A 23,492-nucleotide genomic window follows, 5' to 3' on the forward strand; every position below is an offset into this window, starting at 1 on the left:
CAAAAAATGAAAGTTTAGAAATACAAATGTTATGACTGAAAGAAAGTGACATCAGGCTGTGTCCAAAAAAAAAAATGTATTTATTGTGCTGTGTCAGAGAGGACTACTCGACAAGACGGAAGTTAGCGCTTACAACAGTGTAGCGTTTTCACTTCCGGGTCTTTCCTTTCTTCGTGCGTTTATGTCCACGGGGGCAGACACAAATAAACAAGCCCCCCCCCCACACACACACACCCTCTTCTCCTCATATTCAAATCTCTCACAGGCACTCGCTCGTCTATAGCACTCACTTCACTCCCCTACCACCTTCCACTTTATGAAGCTAAGACAGGCAGAGCAAAAATAACCTACATTGGCTGAACGCGTAGAGAAACTGACCTAAATTATTTACCCCAGATCTCTCTTTCCCCCCCCCCCCCTCCCCTCCCCTTTCGCCCCCAGCCGTCGAGGTCTGGCAGTTAATGATAGTTCTGCGATGATCGCCCTCCAGGGGACGCTACCAACGTGTACATTGCATTTCATCCCCTAAAGCGTTATTCTAGTTCTCTGGTAACTTGTTCCTTTGTAACAAGTGTGTTGTAACTATAGCTGTATAGTCGTCTTTATTTCAATGTCATAAACCTACTGTTTACAATGCCTTGCGTAGCGGTATGTTCCCTTTTAGTGAGTATTTTATATTTAACTTTAGAACATAAAATATAGATAATAATGGGGTACTCAACACAATAAATAATGACATAGTTAGGTTGCATATCTATAAAAAAATGACTTGCTGTCTCGATTGAATGCCATTCTTGAGTTGTTTTAATTTAACAAAACAAATCTAGATATACAGCTTTATAAGGATTGAGCGTATATCTATAATCTTTTAGAGTACAAAACGGCAAGTTATAGTGGTGTTATCAATGGTCCTTCATTGTGAACTCTTAAAGTTATCGGCAGTACCGGGTTTGCTGTTTAACAAATGTTTACTAGATTTAGCTTTGGTATATTTATTTTGCATTTTTCTTTTGCTTCTTCTAGAGTTTAAACGTGAGTGTATTTAATAACATGTAAAAACAATTTGCTTCTATTAAAATCTTCAATTTATCTATTCTATATACATTTAGAATCAATGTTACATATTGGTAGTAGAATTTCATTTCAGTTTCATATTTTCATGTTTTTTCTTCTAATTGAATAACCAAAGCTACGACACGTGTTCCGCGCTATATTTAGAAACACGAACCCTACGATTTGTTGACTCGAGTTACCAGGAAGAGAAATACCAAACGGATATTTAAGCTGTTAGTCGTTTCAGATTAGTTACACTGGGCGATACTTGTAGAGAGGCTAAATCTGTGCTGCTAATTGGTACATTTTGTTGATTCATACTCAGGAGGATATCTACGGTAATATAGTGTGACATGCTACAGTAGTTGGCAAGTGAAAGTAATCTATTTGCATTTCTGTCATTGAAATTGTGTGTTACTTTTGTATTTGATTTCTAACGTCTATGTAGGCTATATCTATATAATGTAGTTTATACAATAGTTAGAGCAGATCGATAAAAGTGCTACTTGGCTTCTGGTCAAAATAGTAAAAGGGAAGCTTACAGACGTGTGGTTCTGCAAGCAGCTGCATAGGCATACAGGGGCGTAGCTAGGAATTTTCCATCGTTTGGGGGGGGGGGGCGGGGGCCTTGACCTCTTTGGGGGCTTCTGCTTTTTGCGTAATTATTAATTTTTAATGTAAAAAAAACACTCATTTGGGTGGGGGGGGGGGCCGGGGGGATTTTCAAATTCTACCCCCTCCTTCCCCCACCCTAGCTACGCCACTGTAGGCATAAGTTCGTCAAGCATGTTCAGGACCAGGAGCGGACGCTAAATGGGCATACCGACAAATGGCCGGTAGGGCCTGTGAGAGAGCCGCATGGACGCCACTAAGACTTGTATTAAATTGTATTCAGATTGTTTAATGCTCTTGTATAAAAAGGAGCACTGAGGCGCACATTTGTTATAAAGTAAAGACATAAAGTTCACGTTGGTGTGAATATACTCGGATGAATCTATAAAGGGATCCATCACAAAGCTCCAAGTCTTATAGATGGCATGTCCCCAGTAACATAAACATTGTTACTGTTATGGTTGAGGTATTGCTTGTTCTTATACTCTTCACAGTTACATCTTGAGCAGTGTAACAATGGGACCAAAAAATATTTGAATTCAATATGCCTCAAAAATGCAGTGAACTTATAAATGTGTCCTCTCGATGCACGTAATTTAGGGGCCGGATTTCATAGCATTGCCCGGGCCGATTTTGATACACAGTCCGCCCCTGTCCTTGACCAATCTATTTAATACCGGTATATGGAGCCCCGTGTAATAAATAGAATGTGTTGGGAAATCTTGTTGGAGACCTCCAAGCAAGTGGGGCCCTAAGCTGTAGGTTTTGTTGCCTACAGATAAATTCAGCACTGTACTTTGACAACATGAGGCTTTTAAAAACATAACAGTGGTGTTGAAGTTCTGGTTTAAGCTTTATATAACTGTACAAGAGCGTTTTATATTACGGAGCTCATAACAGCGAAAGAAATTGAAAATAAAAAAAAATACTTCTAGTGCTAAACAAAAGGAAATATCGTTATAGTTAGAAGTGGGATGGGAATCGAGTGTTGTTAGTTGTGTTTTCTATTGTACGTTTCGGGTGTACCTTCAGAGTTAAAGACTAATACCTCCTAGCCAAAACCTCCCACAAGACGGCGGGGGAGGGCGACGGTTAGGGTACCATCGAGACGACACTCCAGAGCGCATAACCAGGCAGCCGTCCTGTGAATATGTCAAGCTTTAGAGTTCAAATCTTTAAGGTTCAATATTGTTTTTTTTTTCTCTAAAAAATTAAAGCTAAAAATCTGTGTGGGTATTTAGAGTGAGTAAAAGTGAAGTGCTGGCCACCAGGCATATTTAATTAATCGTTTCGAAACATACTTGAGCTCTTTAACACTCTGTCCATACTTGGTTACCTGAAAAGTTTGTCCATACTTGGTTACTTGAACAGTTGGCCCATACTTGGTTACCTGAACAGTTGGTCTATACTTGGTTACCTGAACAGTTGGCCCATACTTTGTTACCTGAACAGTTTATCCATACTTAGATTCTCTTCTTACCATTTAAGTAATAATAAAAATACCCAAGTCTAACTTGTTCATAACTTAACTTAGGAAATAAACAAGTGTAGTAATCAACTGGTAATGTGTATGTTTCACAATGACCGAGAAGCAAGAGGTAATGAAATTCAAGTGATAATTAGTGTAACTAATTTAAGTGTTAATTAGTATAACTAATGACATCAATCACGGCAATGACTGTTCCAATGTTTGCATACATATGTAGCATGTCATTGTAATTGCATACAAAAAAGGCTTGTAATATCTATGCTGGTGACTAGGTCGTTCCATTAGTTTAAGTATTGAGTCATTGAAAATTGGGGCTGTTCTATGAACGTAGAGATTGAGCTTGACGGCATGCGACTGTTCTATGAACGTAGAGATTGAGCTTGACGGCATGCGACTGTTCTATGAACGTAGAGATTGAGCTTGACGACATGCGACTGTTCTATGAACGTAGAGATTGAGCTTGACGGCATGCGACTGTACTATGAACGTAGAGATTGAGCTTGACGACATGCGACTGTTCTATGAACGTAGAGATTGAGCTTGACGGCATGCGACTGTTCTATGAACGTAGAGATTGAGCTTGACGACATGCGACTGTTCTATGAACGTAGAGATTGAGCTTGACGACATGCGACTGTTCTATGAACGTAGAGATTGAGCTTGACGACATGCGACTGTTCTATGAACGTAGAGATTGAGCTTGACGACATGCGACTGTTCTATGAACGTAGAGATTGAGCTTGACGGCATGCGACTGTTCTATGAACGTAGAGATTGAGCTTGACGGCATGCGACTGTTCTATGAACGTAGAGATTGAGCTTGACGGCATGCGACTGTTCTATGAACGTAGAGATTGAGCTTGACGACATGCGACTGTTCTATGAACGTAGAGATTGAGCTTGACGACATGCGACTGTTCTATGAACGTAGAGATTGAGCTTGACGGCATGCGACTGTTCTATGAACGTAGAGATTGAGCTTGACGACATGCGACTGTTCTATGAACGTAGAGATTGAGCTTGACGGCATGCGACTGTTCTATGAACGTAGAGATTGAGCTTGACAACATGCGACTGTTCTATGAACGTAGAGATTGAGCTTGACGACATGCGACTGTTCTATGAACGTAGAGATTGAGCTTGACGGCATGCGACTGTTCTATGAACGTAGAGATTGAGCTTGACGACATGCGACTGTTCTATGAACGTAGAGATTGAGCTTGACGGCATGCGACTGTTCTATGAACGTAGAGATTGAGCTTGACGACATGCGACTGTTCTATGAACGTAGAGATTGAGCTTGACGACATGCGACTGTTCTATGAACGTAGAGATTGAGCTTGACGGCATGCGACTGTTCTATGAACGTAGAGATTGAGCTTGACGACATGCGACTGTTCTATGAACGTAGAGATTGAGCTTGACGACATGCGACTGTTCTATGAACGTAGAGATTGAGCTTGACGACATGCGACTGTTCTATGAACGTAGAGATTGAGCTTGACGACATGCGACTGTTCTATGAACGTAGAGATTGAGCTTGACGGCATGCGACTGTTCTATGAACGTAGAGATTGAGCTTGACGACATGCGACTGTTCTATGAACGTAGAGATTGAGCTTGACGGCATGCGACTGTTCTATGAACGTAGAGATTGAGCTTGACGGCATGCGACTGTTCTATGAACGTAGAGATTGAGCTTGACGGCATGCGACTGTACTATGAACGTAGAGATTGAGCTTGACGACATGCGACTGTTCTATGAACGTAGAGATTGAGCTTGACGGCATGCGACTGTTCTATGAACGTAGAGATTGAGCTTGACGACATGCGACTGTTCTATGAACGTAGAGATTGAGCTTGACGACATGCGACTGTTCTATGAACGTAGAGATTGAGCTTGACGGCATGCGACTGTTCTATGAACGTAGAGATTGAGCTTGACGACATGCGACTGTTCTATGAACGTAGAGATTGAGCTTGACGACATGCGACTGTTCTATGAACGTAGAGATTGAGCTTGACGACATGCGACTGTTCTATGAACGTAGAGATTGAGCTTGACGACATGCGACTGTTCTATGAACGTAGAGATTGAGCTTGACGGCATGCGACTGTTCTATGAACGTAGAGATTGAGCTTGACGACATGCGACTGTTCTATGAACGTAGAGATTGAGCTTGACAACATGCGACTGTACTATGAACGTAGAGATTGAGCTTGACGACATGCGACTGTACTATGAACGTAGAGATTGAGCTTGACGGCATGCGACTGTTCTATGAACGTAGAGATTGAGCTTGACGACATGCGACTGTTCTATGAACGTAGAGATTGAGCTTGACGGCATGCGACTGTTCTATGAACGTAGAGATTGAGCTTGATGGCATGCGACTGTTCTATGAACGTAGAGATTGAGCTTGACGGCATGCGACTGTTCTATGAACGTAGAGATTGAGCTTGACGACATGCGACTGTTCTATGAACGTGGAGATTGAGCTTGACGACATGCGACTGTTCTATGAACGTAGAGATTGAGCTTGACGACATGCGACTGTTCTATGAACGTAGAGATTGAGCTTGACGACATGCGACTGTTCTATGAACGTAGAGATTGAGCTTGACGACATGCGACTGTTCTATGAACGTAGAGATTGAGCTTGACGGCATGCGACTGTTCTATGAACGTAGAGATTGAGCTTGACGGCATGCGACTGTTCTATGAACGTAGAGATTGAGCTTGACGACATGCGACTGTTCTATGAACGTAGAGATTGAGCTTGACGACATGCGACTGTTCTATGAACGTAGAGATTGAGCTTGACGACATGCGACTGTTCTATGAACGTAGAGATTGAGCTTGACGGCATGCGACTGTTCTATGAACGTAGAGATTGAGCTTGACGGCATGCGACTGTTCTATGAACGTAGAGATTGAGCTTGACGACATGCGACTGTTCTATGAACGTAGAGATTGAGCTTGACGACATGCGACTGTTCTATGAACGTAGAGATTGAGCTTGACGACATGCGACTGTTCTATGAACGTAGAGATTGAGCTTGATGGCATGCGACTGTTCTATGAACGTGGAGATTGAGCTTGACGGCATGCGACTGTTTCCTTCGTCATTATTCAACGTCTTGTTCAATATTCACTATGAGTGTCGACTAACTTTTATTGTAGGATTTCGTTGTTTGAGTGTTTCCCCCATTCGACATAGCTGCATAAAACACAGTGCGGAAGAGCCTAACAATGCAAACCTAAACATGTTTATTTATTGTATAGCATAAATGTCTTTACCTTTACCTATCCTTTAGTCTGTTGGACCTTTGGGGCACCAAGCAAGATTTGTTTACCCCTCTTTCTCTATTCCTCACTGTCTTTTGCCTTGGATAGAATATCTTTCAATGGCAGGTCCAGACATTTTTTATGTTGTCCTCCCATCGCTTTCTCTGTCTGCTTCTTCTTCACACCAAAATAGCATAAATAAAAAAACAAAAGAAAAAACAAATAACAGAACATTTTAAAAAATAGATCATGTTCTGTTATAATAAACTAAATATCCATATAGGATTGGTCATTTAGAAATAACGCGGGGGAAAAAAAGGCTATTATTGAGATCAAATCCTCGATGTCTACCAAGTTACTCAGATTGAAAGAAATGAATCAAATTTTTTGTTTGAATTTTTGACTTCGTCCTCTAACCGATTATCTTCTTTGAAGAATCTGAACCTTAATAGTGTGACTTGAACAAAAAAGCTAGAATTATTTTCTTAGACTAAAAGTGCATTGCTATCTATAGCGCATCTGTTTCTATGGTTAAGGACAGTGTCCAGCGTAACGACCACCGCCTTCACTTTCTCCAATTAATATCAGTGACCCATTAGAGCTGTGTCAACTCAAAGCCGTCCTAAAAAATCCCAAATTTCGAAATCCCAGATTTCAGCGAAATTCGAACACCGGACTTCTCGTTTTAGAAGCTTAACCACTCTTCCATCATTTCCCGTTTCTGAACCAAGCATGATACAAAACATCCCCGACTAATATGTGTGTTTGGAAATACCCAAATTTGACCAAGGAGACTACAATGGTCTGATATGTTTACAAACGTACGCTCTATCACGATGTCAAGTATCTCGACATCCTCAAGTTAAGAAACCCTAAGTTCTAGCTTCCTAGTGGAAAACCGGAAAACCCCAGGTTATAAACCTAGAGCCATTCACAATCTTCACACTAACAGATATATATATATCGCGTTCTGATTTTCAAAGTAATTTATTTTATTTTTTATTTAGTTTTACAAAGAAACATTAGTAGTCGCTTTTTCTTATCGGTATGATTATGAAACTCATCATCTATACGAGATTTTCATCCATAAACATCGACACTTGTTCTTTATCTGTTACATTGTGTTACCCAGAAGTCAATGGCCCATGTTACACTAGTTACAGTAGTTCTCAGTTCTTTAAGACCGCGACGCGAGAAACTTTAATATAAATGTGATGAAGGGGCTACTGAGAGAGACACCTAGAGAATCAGTGACACACCAAAGCACAGAAAGGTCAAAGATCAAGCAACTTCCAAACAGGCCTAGATCTCTGTCATGCCTTGACTATTATGTTTCCTTTTGAAATGGGAGGCAACACCATTATGAAAAGATAATATAACTTGATGGTTTAGAATTCGATTTTTTGCTTGTTGGCTTTTTAAGAAATGTTATGGTAGATGGTTCTGAGCCTTTGCAAGCAAACTTGTAGGTCTTGTAATTAAACAAACAACTCATTAAAATAATATTACGAGTTTGAAAAGTTATAATTGTTTTTTTTTAAATCTGTGAAAATTGTTCGGTTTTGAGTAATATATATGTGTAAATTAAGGTTTGTAACTCCAGTGATCAAGAAACTTCATGTAACTTGGATTCCACTTTGATAAGGACAACAGTTCTTAATTATAGCTTAAATTTTGAAAAGTGAATTTAATATTAGAAAAGTGAGTATGTCTATATGTACAACTGTTGATAACCTTATTTTTATTTTGTGGATCCTGGATTGTTTGCTACGATATAAATTTACTTCGATAGATATATTATTGCTTTTTTTTTCACAGGTCACGGAATACAATTTAAGATATTACGTCTTAGCCTCTCACGGGATGGGTTCGAACCCGGGATTAATGACACTTTTCGAGCTCAGAGCTCATACCACACGACCAGGCCTCGCTTTTTTAGAACCTCGTTTTGACAAGAATTTGTTTCGATTCAAACTTTGAGCAAGTCCTTGATCCTGTTTGAGGCCCTAATAGCGTCAGGGTCTGTTTTAAGGCAGTGAACCGAGAAGGGTATACAAGAGACAGTGGTGCGGATAGTGAATATACTAAATGCCCTTCATTATAAAGTTTTTATCTAAACTACCACTCTCTTCGCCCCCCCTCCCTCCTAGCTTATTGTTCTGAATCACGAGACTCGGTCCACAGTAAGATTTGAGTGGTCTACTGCTTTCTTCTGTGGCTTGTTTCAAACAAATACGTATTCTATTCACGCGTCGGCATCACTCGGTGACTTGTGTATTTATCACATATGTATGTGTCATTCACATGTGTATATCAATTTTATAAACGTGTCTCAATCACATGAGCTTGTGTCATACACACACACACACACACACACACACACACATATATATATATATATATATATATATATATATATATATATATATATATATAAATATGCGCATTTAATTTCTTAATGGGTTTTTTTTTATTCACAGTTAAACTGGTGACTGATTCTTTACAGGATATAACTTGAACAATAGAGACATTTAACCACTACAATAGACTTCAAGCCCCAGAGGCTTTGATAAACAAGCCCTTTGATTGGACCCTTCAGCTTTCATCATGCCTGCTTTTAACCCGACAGATAAACAGGGTAAGTTGAAACATTTACTTTTTTTTTTAGCTAAACTTAAAACGCTAGTAACTTACCTTGGCATCCACGTAACCTCCCGGATGGAAAAGTAAGCAGGGGCGGTTAAGTCAATACAGTATGGAAACAAAACACCACCATTCAGATGCCTAAGGACCTTTCCATTGCCTCAGCAACCATGTCACTATACTCAGCGTTCCTCAAAGGGGGATTTGCTGACAATCGCATGTCTTATGGGGGAGTCTGAGCGCGGCCAAAGACCTCTCCTCTAACCTGTGCATCTTGGGAGTCATCTGGTAATTTGGGATACAAGTCATCTGGTGATTTGGGATACAAGTCATATGGTAATTTGGGATACAAGTCATCTGGTAATTTGGGATACAAGTCATCTGGTAATTTGGGATACAGGTCATCTTGTAATTTGGGATACAAGTCATCTGATAATTTGGGATACAAGTCATCTGATAATTTGGGATACAAGTCATCTGATAATTTGGGATACAAGTCATCTGGTAATTTGGGATACAAGTCATCTGGTAATTTGGGATACAAGTCATCTGGTAATTTGGGATACAAGTCATCTGGTAATTTGGGATGCAAGTCATCTGGTAATTTGGGATACAAGTCATCTGGTAATAGAAATGAAATGTAACAATATATGTCTGCTTACTGGCTTACATTCCCCCCAAAACAGAACAACTTTAAACAAGTCGATAGAAGGATAGTTGGTCCTAGATTTAGAAGTCTTCGACTCTGTTTCTAGGACTAAGATTAAGAATCCACACCTAAAAACAATTACAATTTTAGCTAAACTTAAAACAAAGCTAATGAGTGTAGTTAATTACTTCCAGGGTCAATTACTAGGAGTTTTGTGTAGGCATAGAGAGCAGGTAAAAGAATAAAGTCAAGACTTCTGTCTTCAAGAAGACTACTTTACACGTAACACATTACAAAGCTGAGAACTAACAAAAACATTTACTTTATTTTATATTCTATTTTTTATTATGTAAAATTAGTTGCATGTTAGTACGAGAACATATTTTCTGCAGTTATATAGTTTAGTGTTTTTAACGTCTTGAAGTAAAAAAAAAGGTGTGTGTGTGTGTGGAGGGGGGGGGAAACAAAACTTCTATTTTTATTTTGTCAGTAAAAACAATTTTTGTGGCCATTGGAAGTGAGCACCTAGACTCGCATGTGCGAACACATACACACTGACACACTCTCATGACTCTTGAGTGAGACGTTAATAAAGGTCGCGTTGATCTCATTATATCAGATCACTCGAAGGCCTACTTACAGTGACCTTCATTTGAACTTTACATGCCAAATGACCTTGACTGATGAGAGTAAACACTAAAAAAAAAAAACACGAACAAGTTTGTGTGTTTGACTGTCCGCACCAAAATTTAAAGATAAAGAGGGCTGTCTGTTCAAGATAAAGAAGTTGTTGCTCTAAGATAAAGAGTTTGTTCGTTTAAGATAAAGAGTTTGTTCGTTCAAGATAAAGAGTTTGTTTGTTCAAGATAAAGAGTTTGTTCGTTCAAGATAAAGAGTTTGTACGTTCAAGATAAAGAGTTTGTTCGTTCTAGATAAAGAGTTTGTTCGTTCAAGATAAAGAGTTTGTTCGTTCAAGATAAAGAGTTTGTTCGTTCAAGATAAAGAGTTTGTTCGTTCAAGATAAAGAGTTTGTTCGTTCAAGATAAAGAGTTTGTTTGTTCAAGATTGAGAGTTTGTTTGTTCAAGATTGAGAGTTTGTTTGTTCAAGATAAAGAGTTTGTTCGTTCGAGATAAAGGGTTTGTTCAAGATTTAGAATTTGTTCATTCAAGATAAAAAGGCTGTTCGTTTTAGATAAAGACTTTGTTTGTTCAAGATTGAGAGTTTGTTCATTCAAGATATAGAGGTCGTTCGTTCAAAATAAAGAGGTTGTTCCTTCAAGATAAAGAGTTTGTTTGTTCAAGATTGAGAGTTTGTTCATTCAAGAAAGAAGAAGAAGAGAAGAGGTTGTTTTTAGCTTGTAGATAGAGAGGTTGGTGATTGTAGATAGAGAACTTGTAGTAGATAGAATGTTGAAAATATTTTTAATTGAAGATAGAGAAGTTGTTCACCGTTTTTGGTAGCAGATAGAATGTTGTTGAAAAACAGATTGTTAATGTTGAAGACAAGGATGCTGTTAACTACTGTCCTTTAGAGTTAAACAGTTAAGAAGACTCACCCACCTCATTATGCTGTAGTATATCCTGTAACACGCATGTCCTGGCCTAATATACGGCTTTTAATACGTTGTAGACCACGGGTTATATCTGGCAGGATGTTGGTATCATATGCGCTCTGGACTGTCATCTCGACTGTCCTTTTTCAAGCCCAGCCAGTTGCCGTTCTTTGGCTCCCTGCAGGACGTTTGGACTAGGACGTTATGATTTGATGGAATGTCTGAGAGCTTAGAAGTTAAATATAAGCATTAAGCAATGAAGTCGTCAGTCAGTCAAATTATTAATTATTAATTAATCAGTCAGTCTGTGGAATTCTACATAACGTTCAACAATTATTTGTGATGTGTAGTGTGTCCAACCCATTCGTATTACATTCGATTACATTTATAGAAAATATTTTAAAACACGTTCTCGCTTTGCAAAATATGCATAGCAATGTCACTAACGTCGACAGACATGCGTTTCGTTTTTAGTATATCATACAGTCGGCCTCATTTTGGTTAAGCTTAAATGAATATTATATATTATTAATACATTTACTTGGAAATAGTGAACTACTTTATGTATAGCCTACGCAAGGGACGTTATTATCATCTCAATCTTGTGATTTCAATTTGAAAATTGAAATAAAAATCTTTTAAGAAACACTACAAAATAACATACAATAAGAACCTGATTGGTACACTTGACTAAATTGCTTGTTTCCTGTTCTAAATGACACTTTGTCATACTTTAAAATCGCACTGTTGCCCGGACAGTGTCTTTTGTTTTAACCTCTCTTAGCGGAAATGATTTCCCCAAACCTCATTGTACATTGAAGAGGAATCTTGTCAACTTAGTAATGTGTACTGGACATAGATATCGAATGTGCGTTGTTCTCAATGGACAATGATGGTTCTGCTAGATCAGTGTTTCCAAAACTTTTTTTTTTACGGAACACTTTGTCCCATTCTGAGTATTTAGCGGAACAATTCGCTTATTTTTAAAGAGATAATTCCGTTATTTTAGTAATTGCCTGGTCATGCGGTTTGCGCACTGGACTGTCGTTCGGAATTATCGATGGTCCCTGCCCGCTCCCTTTCCCCGTCGTCCTGCGGAAGGTTTGGACTAGGAAGTAAACTATCTTCAACTCTGAAGGAACATCCGAAACATGGAAAACATTTGACAAACGTTTCGTGGAACATATATTCAGGCCTCGAGGAACACAGTTTGGGAAGCCCTGTGTTAGATTGATGACATGCGACTGACATGTTAACAGTTGTAATAATATGTTTGAATAATGTCTGTTAACTGCTCAGTACATGACACTTGTCATTAGACGTACACAATCTTTTGTCACATGACAGTTTTGTCGGTGCATGGCACTGCTACACAATCTTTTATCACATGATTGTGGGCTCAAATGCAGGATACCAATACCCGATCCTTAGACTCAGGATTGTGGTATCACAGAATGACATCAATACACAAACGTCAATTACTTGATTGTGGTTATAAGATAAAATAGGAAAATGATAATATATTTTATTGGTCCAAACAAAAGGAAATTCAGATTGACTGGCATTGTCCACCTCATCCATACTGCTATAACAAATAACAAATAACAAATAACACATAACAATATAGATGCAAATACGGACAACATTTACATTCGGAACTCAAGCACTCTGACATAAGCAACAATTTATGAACTAGATTTTTTGGTAACGGCGAATGACCTTGAAACACCCTGACCGGAAGTGGAATAAACAAAAATTATTCAAGTCTTAAACAATAGAGGAAATTAGTCTTGAAACGTGGGGTGGAGGCTGGGTGGTGTAGGGATAGTTCTGTCAAACTGGAATAACATGAGTGCAATGAATATAGTCTAAGTAATAGAACAAGTGTAAGGACGAACGTATTTACAGGTATGATGTTGTCCTTTAAAATATTCTTCAGTCATCTGATCAGGGCCGGTCTTAACCACTGCAGCTTATGCGGTCGCAGTGGGCCCCGCGCTTTCATATGCCCCGCGCTAATTCAGGGTGTAATTATTAAATTGCAAAATATATACGAAAAACTCCTGGAAATCTCCTGAATTTATTAAAATCTCCTGAAAATTCTTTAAAATCTCCAGAAAAATAGACAAAATTGTCATTTGTGGGCGTCATTAATTGTGTGATAAAAGGAAAAAAGGCATTGTCAGCTTTCACGTAAAAATCGGGCGAATTTATACCTTAATCAGAAGTTCCAATACTTTATTTACTTTTATAGTCACTAGCATATAAATATGCCATTGGTTACAAGGCTCGTAGAGCAGAGATCGCAATTTTTAAAATAGTAAAGTCGAATTATTTTTCTTATACAAAATCGTAATTTTCACTTATTATCCTTATTCCCACCCAGACTAGGCCCCGCGCAATCATTTTCGCATAGGGCCCCGCAATTGCTAGGACCGGCCCTGCATCTGATGTTCTGTCTTGGTAGTAGCTTGAATTTATTATACTTCCTGATCAAAAATGAAACAATCAATAATAAAGGCTTTTCCCTTCGAGTCTGGACATAGATGAGAAGTACAGTATTAAACGCGGCTCCGATAACAATCAATAGTAGAAAACTGAACAAAAAGTTTGAGATAAAATGAACATTATTTTTCATTAAGAAACCAGAAAAAAATATTTTTTTGAATTAAAGTGCTGAATATGAGGAAGGATATTAAATGATAGTGTACACATTGTGTTGATCAACATGTTTGCTGTAATCAAAAGGAAGTAAATAGGAGGATTACGTTGTCTTGCCAAAAAATAAAAGACTTTTAGCCTTTTTACTGTAAACAATTACATCCTATTTTTTTTTCCTGTAAAATTGTAGCATTATTGTTTATTCTTCCAAAGTTGTAGCACCTAAAGTTATAGTATCTAAACGCTATCACATGTAAAACTATCTTATCTTATCTTATCTTATCTGTGGTGATTATGTTTGTATATTGAATTGTAAACAGCAGTAGATAGAACCTTGGTTGGAAGATTTAAGGAATTCTATGTTTATTTATTATTAGTTACTGTTTTTCATTGGTCCATTGGTTGGGACAGAGTGACGGCGCTTAAAGTTTTGTTATTGTTGTCAGAGACCTGAGTTATGGAGCCTAGTCGTACGATATAAGTAATATAGAAGTCAGTTTTCATAATTATGTAAATATTTACTAGTTAACATTTAATGCGTTGTCTACCACTACAGTTATCCTGATTACTTTTATTAAAGTTATATTTTGTTGTTAATTCATCTCTGGTGTCACTTTGAGTTATTGGAAGAAGTATGTTATGTGTCAAGTATAATCCAAGTAAGCAGCTCACAGACGTTAAAAAAAAAAAGATGATGATGATTACGTCCTACGCGTCATGCATTCAGTCATGCATATTAACCAATGACTTAAATTCTGCCAAGTCACTGGTTTTCCTGGCTAGCTCAGGCAACCCTTTCCATGCTCTAATAGCACTAGGGAAGAAGGAGTATTTGTACAAATTTGTCCTAGCATATGGGACGAAGATGTGCTTTTATCTTTGTGTCTTTCTGAGTATATTCTTAAATTTTATTTTTGTATTTGAAGATTATGGTTCAGTGTTTTATGTTTAGTTGCTACTTTTAAGTCTTCTGTCCTGAAGGCTTTCTAAATTTAGTGATTTTACTAACGGTGTTACTCTTGTCAAATGTAAATATTCGTTTGTTATGAATCTCACTGCTCTATTTTGTGTCTGTTCCAGTTTCGTAATGTTTTCTTGAGTTGAGGGGTCCCAAATAGATGATGCATATTCTATTATTGGCCTAACCAAGGTTAAATAACATTTTAGTTTTATGTTCTTATTTGATTTATAGAAATTTTTTTTAATAAACCCAAATTCTTTGTTTGATTTTTTGATAGCTTCATCAATATGGGGATTCCATGACAGTTTTTCATTTATTATAGCACCTAAAGTGTAACATTCAGAGTTAAATTAACTTCAGTTCTAACATCTACAATTTGTTTGATCCATATATCAACATACGAACTAATAATAACCTTATAATCATGCTACAACATAACTCCAAGAGTGTCTAAGTTTACTAATGACAAAGAAATGTTTAGAATGAATAACGCTACCATAGGTCTAAATTATCCGAAGTTTAACTACTCACACACAAATTGACACACACATCTCTCAGACACACATATATCTATCTACACACACAGCTAGGGCAGTTGTCACGACTCTTAATAAGAAGACTAATCTTATTATAATGTTCATAACTAAAGTTATTCCTAGAAATAATATAATTAGTTCGTCCGTGATAAAATAACGTACAATTAAATTCCTGTAAAAATAAAAATAAATTAACCGGCAAAAATTGAAATAGCAAACATATCTCGTATCTCTTAGCAAATATTATGTTTTAGCATTTGTATTTGTTTGATTCAGACTGGCTTTAAGCATATCAAGTTGAATTTTAAACGCATCTCTTCCTTGCATGAAGCTTCCTTAGTCTCTTTTCTCAATTTCACTCGGTTACGTACCACCTGAAGTATTCCTTCCACCAAATAATGGCATTTATATCCAGTAAGGGGACACATATGTTTTTTGCTGTCTTCAATATTGAAATTCCTTAGATTCAGAGTAAATGTATTTCCTTATTTATAGGAAGATAAAAATTGGTGATGACTAATGACTTGTACAAGCATAAATACCACCATTACGAAAATAATTCACAAGTCTTTAAAAAAAAATACTTTCATAGTTTCCTAAAACATCTTCTGTAACCTCGTCGATGAGAAGAATAGGCAACATTGCTGATTCCTCTACAACTTTGTTTCCTTCTGTCAACCAGCAAAAACTTAAAAAAAATTAGTATATTCAGATGAATAAAATGCAGATCCCATTTCCCGTTTATTTCAATGTTCAGTATTTACACTTTTACTAGACCAGAGGTTCTCTAACTTATTTGACCCGGACAACCCTTTTATGTAGTCAAAACTTTCCCACGGACCCATAAGTGAAAAAAGCAACATGAATGCATATACGTAACACATGTAAACAAAAAACAAACAACTATTTTATTAACGGAGCATTTATTAAGATAACATTTGTTTTATATTAAAAAAAGGAATAGATGAGGTTGATTTCATTAGTGTATTTACGCCCGGCTCATTGACCACCAATTTTTGAGTCGGTTTCTTGTATTTGTGATGACGTTCGTACGGCACGTGATACCAATAGAAGAAGGGAAAGCAGTCAACATTTCTTAATAATTACCCATAATGCATGATATAAATTTTGAATGTTTTTGTAACCAGAGTTTGTGGTCTCCTTTTAAACATTGGTTTTAAGTTCATTGTTTGTAGATATTTAATAAGCTGCTCGTGCATCAGTATGGATTCATCTGTGATTGGCATCTGAGTATGTAAAAGGGTTCAATATCCAGTCCGAAATATCCAAGTGAAGAATGTATTCAAATATTTGGTCACAGAATATTACGTAATAGTGAGTTGCTAGTTGATTACTATTGAAATTTTCCGATTGGTTAAACTGGCTTTTAGCAAAGAAGTTATTTTAATAGTATACAAAATTCATCTCTTTTCGGACCACCTTCGTTCGTCTCGCGGACCCCACAGGGCTCCGCGAACCACAGTTTGAGAACCACTGTGCAAGACTACTGCCCATGCAGCATAACCTTGTGTTTCATCTGATAATTATATTTCGGCTGGAAACGCGTGTACTAAAAATAACTCCTGGGTTTAAAATAGACAGTTCATCTGTGTAGGAAGGTCAGGTTTAAAAAAAAAACAAACTTTAAATTTCCCAGGTAAAAAAACGATGAATGTAATGGCAATGCTATCTAGTAGCAACCAATGCACAATGTTGCTATTTATAGTTGACAAAAGGGAAGTGAATCATACATTTCTGTCTTGTATGAATATATGTATTTTTAATTCAAGATGTCGAGGCTAAAAACATGTCGTCTGCTAATCAAATCTTGACTCCTAAATGTAAAGTGTTAGGGTGAGAGAATCCTGACTCGAGCAGAATTGCGTTACCTGAGCGATTAAATGCAGGACGGAAAACTTCTCCCAGATACCCCCTTCCCCCACCCCTGGTCCACAAAAGTGATTGGAACCATTGCGCACCTAGCATGCTATAACCATGAAAGTTGCACTTTATAAAAGCCAACAAAAAAGAGAATCAAATAATTAAAATTAATATAGCGATAAAAACGAATTTGATCGTTACCAGCACTATACACCTGAAAAGACTCTGGGACAAAGACTATTCCTGATTTTCACGAAAACCGATTCCTATTGCATCACTCATAGTCTCAATCTCACAAGCATTACTATTTTCCTACGACAGTAATAGGCACTGTCACCAAGTAAGAAGATTAGCGACGTGTTCAATATATCACGTGACTACGCCGAACAAGTTGCGAGCTGCATATTTTAACCAACCTGATCCGTTATGCAATGTGGTTAACTCTTTCTCTCCGTAACTATTTTTCTCATTCCGATAGCAATATTCGTTATGCTCATTCGTATTTCACTATCCTGTTTTTGTTTGCTATCAGAAAAATGTTTTATTTGGTATTGGTATTGGTATTTGGTATTCTAGGAGAATGCATGCTCTTTTTACACAACACAAATTAAAGTGTATAAATCCAAAAAATCAATTTATTTGAATGGCAGCCACATCAACGTTGGCATCGTTGATTAGGAGGGAAAGAGTTAATTTAAATTCCTTTTTTTTTCCACCATCGCGCCTGTCTTCGACATGAGCTTTCCACAAATGTCTTTCCCGAGACTTTTCTAGGGCTTCTTTTTAGAAGTTTATTTGCTGTCAGCTTTTTTCTTCCATTCCATTGAGGACGAACTGATCTTTTTATCTTATATAATACAGACGTTACTTTGAAAAAAGAAGATAATTACGTCCTACGCATTTCATGTGTTAATCTAGTCATCCATGTCAATCAATGAATTAAACTCTGGCCAGGACCATTCTCTTCTTATCTTATTTAATGCAGACGTTACTTCGAAAAAGATGATTACTCTAATGGCACCAGGGAAGAAGGAGCACTTATTTTTTTTGTTCGAATTTGTTCTAGCGTATGGGATAAGAAATGTGCCTCTATTTTTGTGATACCTGGGATAGGAACTTCTGTCCTCTAAGTTCGGCTTTGGAATACGATCATCCCAACTATGGGATAGATGTCCTACCCAAACAATAAGTAGCATCTCAACACTTCATACCGGCGTCGAGCGGAACAGTTATTTGTAAGACTCGTTGGAATAGTCACGCTGAACCAGATTCTGTGCAAATAAAAAAAAAATAAAAATCTTAAGATGTAAATTTATTACAATACTGGTATTTAATATGACATTTTACCAGTACAAAATAAAGATATATACCAAAAAGTTATAATTGTCATCTTTGTGTCGAAACAATTAACTCTCATTTAACTCTCTTTTAACTCTCATTTAACTCTCATTTAATCTCATTTAACTCTCATTTAACTCTCTTTTAACTCTAATTTAACTCTCTTTTAACTCTCTTTTAACTCTCATTTAACTCTCTTCTCCCCATCCCCTGTCCTTGCTTAATACGGCTACACTAGACTATATACTCACTGTTTTACCCATTCTCTTTTTGTTTTTTTGCAGGAGGAAAAGCTTTTGGTGAGTACATGGCAAAATGGGAGGCTCAATTGGATGAGATCAACAAGGTAACTAGACACAGTTTTATCATGTCCTTTGATAGTGACTTGTGGTAAGGGACATAACCGTTAAAATATTTTATTTTTCTTAACTTATACAATTTTTGAATATTTCAGGAATTTTTAAATGATGAGTTTTTCAATGATGACGAGGAGCTTTCATTCAAATTACAAGAGTATAAAGGTAGGTTTAGTCAGACTACAAAGTAGGTTCATTGATTCGCTAAGTATAAAGTTAGGTTTAGTCACTCTACAAAGTAGGTTCATTGATTCGCCAAGTATAATGGTAGGTTTAGTCAGACTACAAAGTAGGCTCATTGATTCGCAAAGTATAAAGTTAGGTTTAGTCACTCTACAAAGTAGGTTCATTGATTCGCCAAGTATAATGGTAGGTTTAGTCAGACTACAAAGTAGGCTCATTGATTCGCAAAGTATAAAGTTAGGTTTAGTCACTCTACAAAGTAGGTTCATTGATTCGCCAAGTATAATGGTAGGTTTAGTCAGACTACAAAGTAGGCTCATTGATTCGCAAAGTATAAAGTTAGGTTTAGTCACTCTACAAAGTAGGTTCATTGATTCGCCAAGTATAATGGTAGGTTTAGTCAGACTACAAAGTAGGCTCATTGATTCGCAAAGTATAAAGTTAGGTTTAGTCACTCTACAAAGTAGGTTCATTGATTCGCAAAGTATAATGGTAGGTTTAGTCAGACTACAAAGAAGGCTCATTGATTCACAAAGTATAAAGGTAGGTTTAGTCAGACTACAAAGTAGGTTCATTGATTCGCCAAGTATAAAGTTAGGTTTAGTCAGACTACAAAGTAGGTTCTTTGATTCGCTAAGTATAAAGTTACATTTAGTCACTCTACAAAGTAGTTTCATTGATTCGCCTAGTATAAAGGTAGGTTTAGTCAGACTACAAAGTAGGTTCAATGATTCACCAAGTATAAAGGTAGGTTTAGTCAGACTACAAAGTAGGTTCATTGATTCGCTAAGTATAAAGTTACATTTAGTCACTCTACAAAGTAGGCTCATTGATTCGCCAAGTATAAAGGTAGGTTTAGTCAGACTACAAAGTAGGTTCAATGATTCACCAAGTATAAAGGTAAGTTTAGTCAGACTACAAAGTAGGCTCAATGATTCGCAAAGTATAAAGTTAGGTTTAGTCAGACTACAAAGTAGGTTCTTTGATTCGCTAAGTATAAAGTTACATTTAGTCACTCTACAAAGTAGGTTCATTGATTCGCCTAGTATAAAGGTAGGTTTAGTCAGACTACAAAGTAGGTTCAATGATTCACCAAGTATAAAGGTAGGTTTAGTCAGACTACAAAGTAGGTTCATTGATTCGCTAAGTATAAAGTTACATTTAGTCACTCTACAAAGTAGGCTCATTGATTCGCCAAGTATAAAGGTAGGTTTAGTCAGACTACAAAGTAGGTTCATTGATTCGCAAAGTATAAAGTTAGGTTTAGTCAGACTACAAAGTAGGCTCATTGATTCACAAAGTATAAATATGCCTCTTAAGTAAGCTATAACATTATCTGAAATTAGCTCTGTTTTAAAAAATTATATCTTATTTGTAATTTTTGTCTTTATTTCAGCCAAATTTATTGAATGTGACCAAGATTTATCTGGTGACTTAGGTAAGACTTTTGAAAGACTGTATTCCAATAGTTGTGTTACCTAATTGCAAAATTTATGACAAATCTGTAATAACTTTACAAATTAAATTGCAAATTTGCTATAAATTAGTAAAACTATTTAACTAGATTTTTAATGTGTATATAGAAATATCTGTATTAATCTACAGCAGATTTGCAATTCAACGCCTAAAAATTATAATAGATTTGTTACAAATGTGTTATTTGATATTTTTTAACTTTTAAAATTAATTATATTTATAATTACTAATTTTTAAAATTCCATATAGGATATCACAAAAGTGTCAGTTTCCTTTCTATTTTATTTATAGATGTTATGGATGTGAAATATCTGCTCCAGAAATTAGGTCAAGCTAAGACCCACCTGGAGGTGATAAGTATGATCAAAGAGGTCGACTCAACACACAAAGATGCAATCAACTACAGAGACTTTGTTAGGATGATGCTGGGACCAAAATCTTCAATACTCAAAATGTTAGCATTTATTATTACCATATTAATTAATCGACCTTTTCAAGGCATGTCAGTGGTTTGCTCCCTTTCAATTAAAATAATTCTATAAATAACTTTCTTCATGTGCTTCAGAAGTTCAGATATTTGACAACATTTACTACTCTGCAACCATAAATTGGTGAAATCTAATTATTATGAAAGACATATTAGCAATCAATACTATTGACATTTCAAGAAAAGAAAAAATTGCATTAAATAATGTTGTAAGCTAGCTGGCAGTATTGGAATCTTAAAATACATATGGATGTGTGAGTCAAAGATATGTCATAGGTCATAGGTGTGTCTTAAGCTGCATCATCACAAAACTATCGTCGAGTCTAATGAAGACCAGCATCTACAGTTTTATTATTCACTGTGTGCTGACGTCTCATAGACACAATAATGACCTAATAGACCTTGACCTTGCCTCTTTGTCCTTTTATCCATCTATCCCAGGGGCGCTTCAGTCTATGAAGGCCTGCTTCATCACATCTTTCCATTCAGACGTATCCTGAGCATATCATCTCCATGTCTGATCTATGAGCTGTTTTTTTTTCTGCTATAGTCTCCCCCCAAATAAAAACTTGTGTATATGTGTTTGTCATTCTTCACACTCTTTCGATCAGCCGTACTGTTTTTTTTTTTTGTTTTTTTTTACAAAAAATGTCTCTTTAAGGATCTTTCATTGTTTTGTTCTGGTCTAAAACTAAAAACCCAGATTTTAATAATGGCCTTACACATACAATGCCTGACATCTAGTCTGGTCAGTTCACACGAGGTAGCCGCTGAGGACAGTCGAGTTTGACGTTAATTATCACACGCTCACTGTTAGCAACAAATATTAGTAGCAAGTATCATTAAAAAATAATTTATGTCCATTTGGTAACTCTGTAATGAAAGATTGCTCTCTGTTCCCCAGTATTCTTCTGTTTGAAGGACTCGGCAAACCAAAAGAAAAACCAAAAGGGCCTCCACCAAAACGAGATCTGGCCAGTCTGCCCTGAATTCCCAGCACGAAACTTTTGTTACCAGTATTACAGTCAGACTTGGTTTGTTCAAACTATTGTATGATGATATCTGTTTACAAGTATTTGCTCAAAAAAACAAACTCAAACATTGGAAAAGTTGACACGACTTTTCACTTACTTTTGACTATTTCATTTAGCAGCAAAATTGATCAAATATTGTTTGTAACTTTACTTATGATATAGAAAGTAATAGATTACTTATGATATAGAAAATAACATATTACTGATGATATAGAAAATAACAGATTTTAGTTAAAACAATGAGAAACTTGTTATTTTCAATAGAACTAATTGGGCTGCTATTTTTTTTCTATTTAGGACAACAATTTTATCATAAAAATGTTCTGTTGTATTCAGTTAAACTTTATTATAGATGCTTAGAATTTTTAACAATTAAGAATATGTTCTAATTTAAATGACATGATATTTATTTAGCACACTTTACTGTAAGTCTATTTATTGATCTTAAAAACTATGATACAAAATAGTCACATTGATATTTGAAAATGTCTAGTATGAATGGAATGTCATATGCATGATCTCTAACAGAAATGTAATTGTAATGAAACTGTAATGTAATAGTAATGACTGATTGTATTGTTTCACATAATAATGAAATTAGTGTGAAAGTTTTTAGTTAATAGTAGAATATACCAATGGAACCTTTCTGCGTTTTCATTTGAATTGATGTTGAAAATGTAAATGTATAATTATAACTTTTTTCTAGTATGTACCAAATGTTATTGATTTGATCTTTAGTACTCATTAGTTTCATGTCATACTTTTGACAATCAAAATGACTTTATTTTTTATGACTTTATTTACTGCTTGTTAAACATGTTTTGTTTTTTCTTCAATAAAAATATGTGTTTAATTTCTTTCTGTTTTTTAGTCCTGTATTAGATTGTTTCTGTATAAATACAAGAGACAAGAGCTACTAAAATACCCAGAAAGACTCAAAGGTAAAGACACATATGCTAGGACCGATTCGTACAAAAGCTCATGCCACTGGAGAATGAAATGGGTTGCCTGAATCAGCCAGAAAAAAAAGGAGTTAGCAGAGTTGAAGTTTTTTTTTGTATTATTTAATTTTCAAGCTTCCCAAACAGCTTTCTACAAATTGTTATTGTTATTTTTTTAAATTGAGAATTACAAGGTCAAAAATAGCGAATTTTAAGGGGACCAGCTTAACTCTTTCCCTCCGTAATTATTTTTCCACGTTTCGACAGATTTCTTCATTTCTCTCATTACTATTTCACTCCCCTGTTATGATCGAGCTTCAATAGCTTTGTTGTTTGTTATCAGAAAGCGT

At 36.3% G+C, this 23,492-nt stretch overlaps 1 protein-coding gene across 6 annotated transcripts; it reads left to right on the forward strand.

Annotated features, from left to right (window-relative positions):
- Positions 1-522: 522 nt before the first annotated feature.
- Positions 523-23,058, forward strand: LOC106072311 (allograft inflammatory factor 1-like). 6 transcript variants are annotated; one of them, XM_056032980.1, is made up of 7 exons: positions 523-663; positions 8,924-9,081; positions 18,950-19,011; positions 19,120-19,186; positions 20,601-20,642; positions 20,972-21,134; positions 22,072-23,058. In XM_056032980.1, the coding sequence occupies exons 2-7, from the start codon at positions 9,051-9,053 to the stop codon at positions 22,154-22,156; spliced, it is 450 nt and encodes a 149-aa protein (XP_055888955.1). In that variant the 5' UTR covers positions 523-663; positions 8,924-9,050; the 3' UTR covers positions 22,157-23,058. The 6 variants fall into 6 exon arrangements, with proteins under 6 accessions (XP_055888955.1, XP_055888954.1, XP_055888959.1 ...); XM_056032979.1 differs by lacking the exon at positions 523-663 and adding an exon at positions 1,235-1,391; XM_056032984.1 differs by lacking the exon at positions 523-663 and adding an exon at positions 1,265-1,391 and having other exon boundaries at positions 8,950-9,081.
- The last annotated feature ends 434 nt before the right edge of the window (positions 23,059-23,492 follow it).

The sequence above is a fragment of the Biomphalaria glabrata genome, chromosome 6 (genome assembly GCF_947242115.1).
Source record: "Biomphalaria glabrata chromosome 6, xgBioGlab47.1, whole genome shotgun sequence".
NCBI classification, from domain to species: Eukaryota; Metazoa; Mollusca; class Gastropoda; family Planorbidae; genus Biomphalaria; species Biomphalaria glabrata.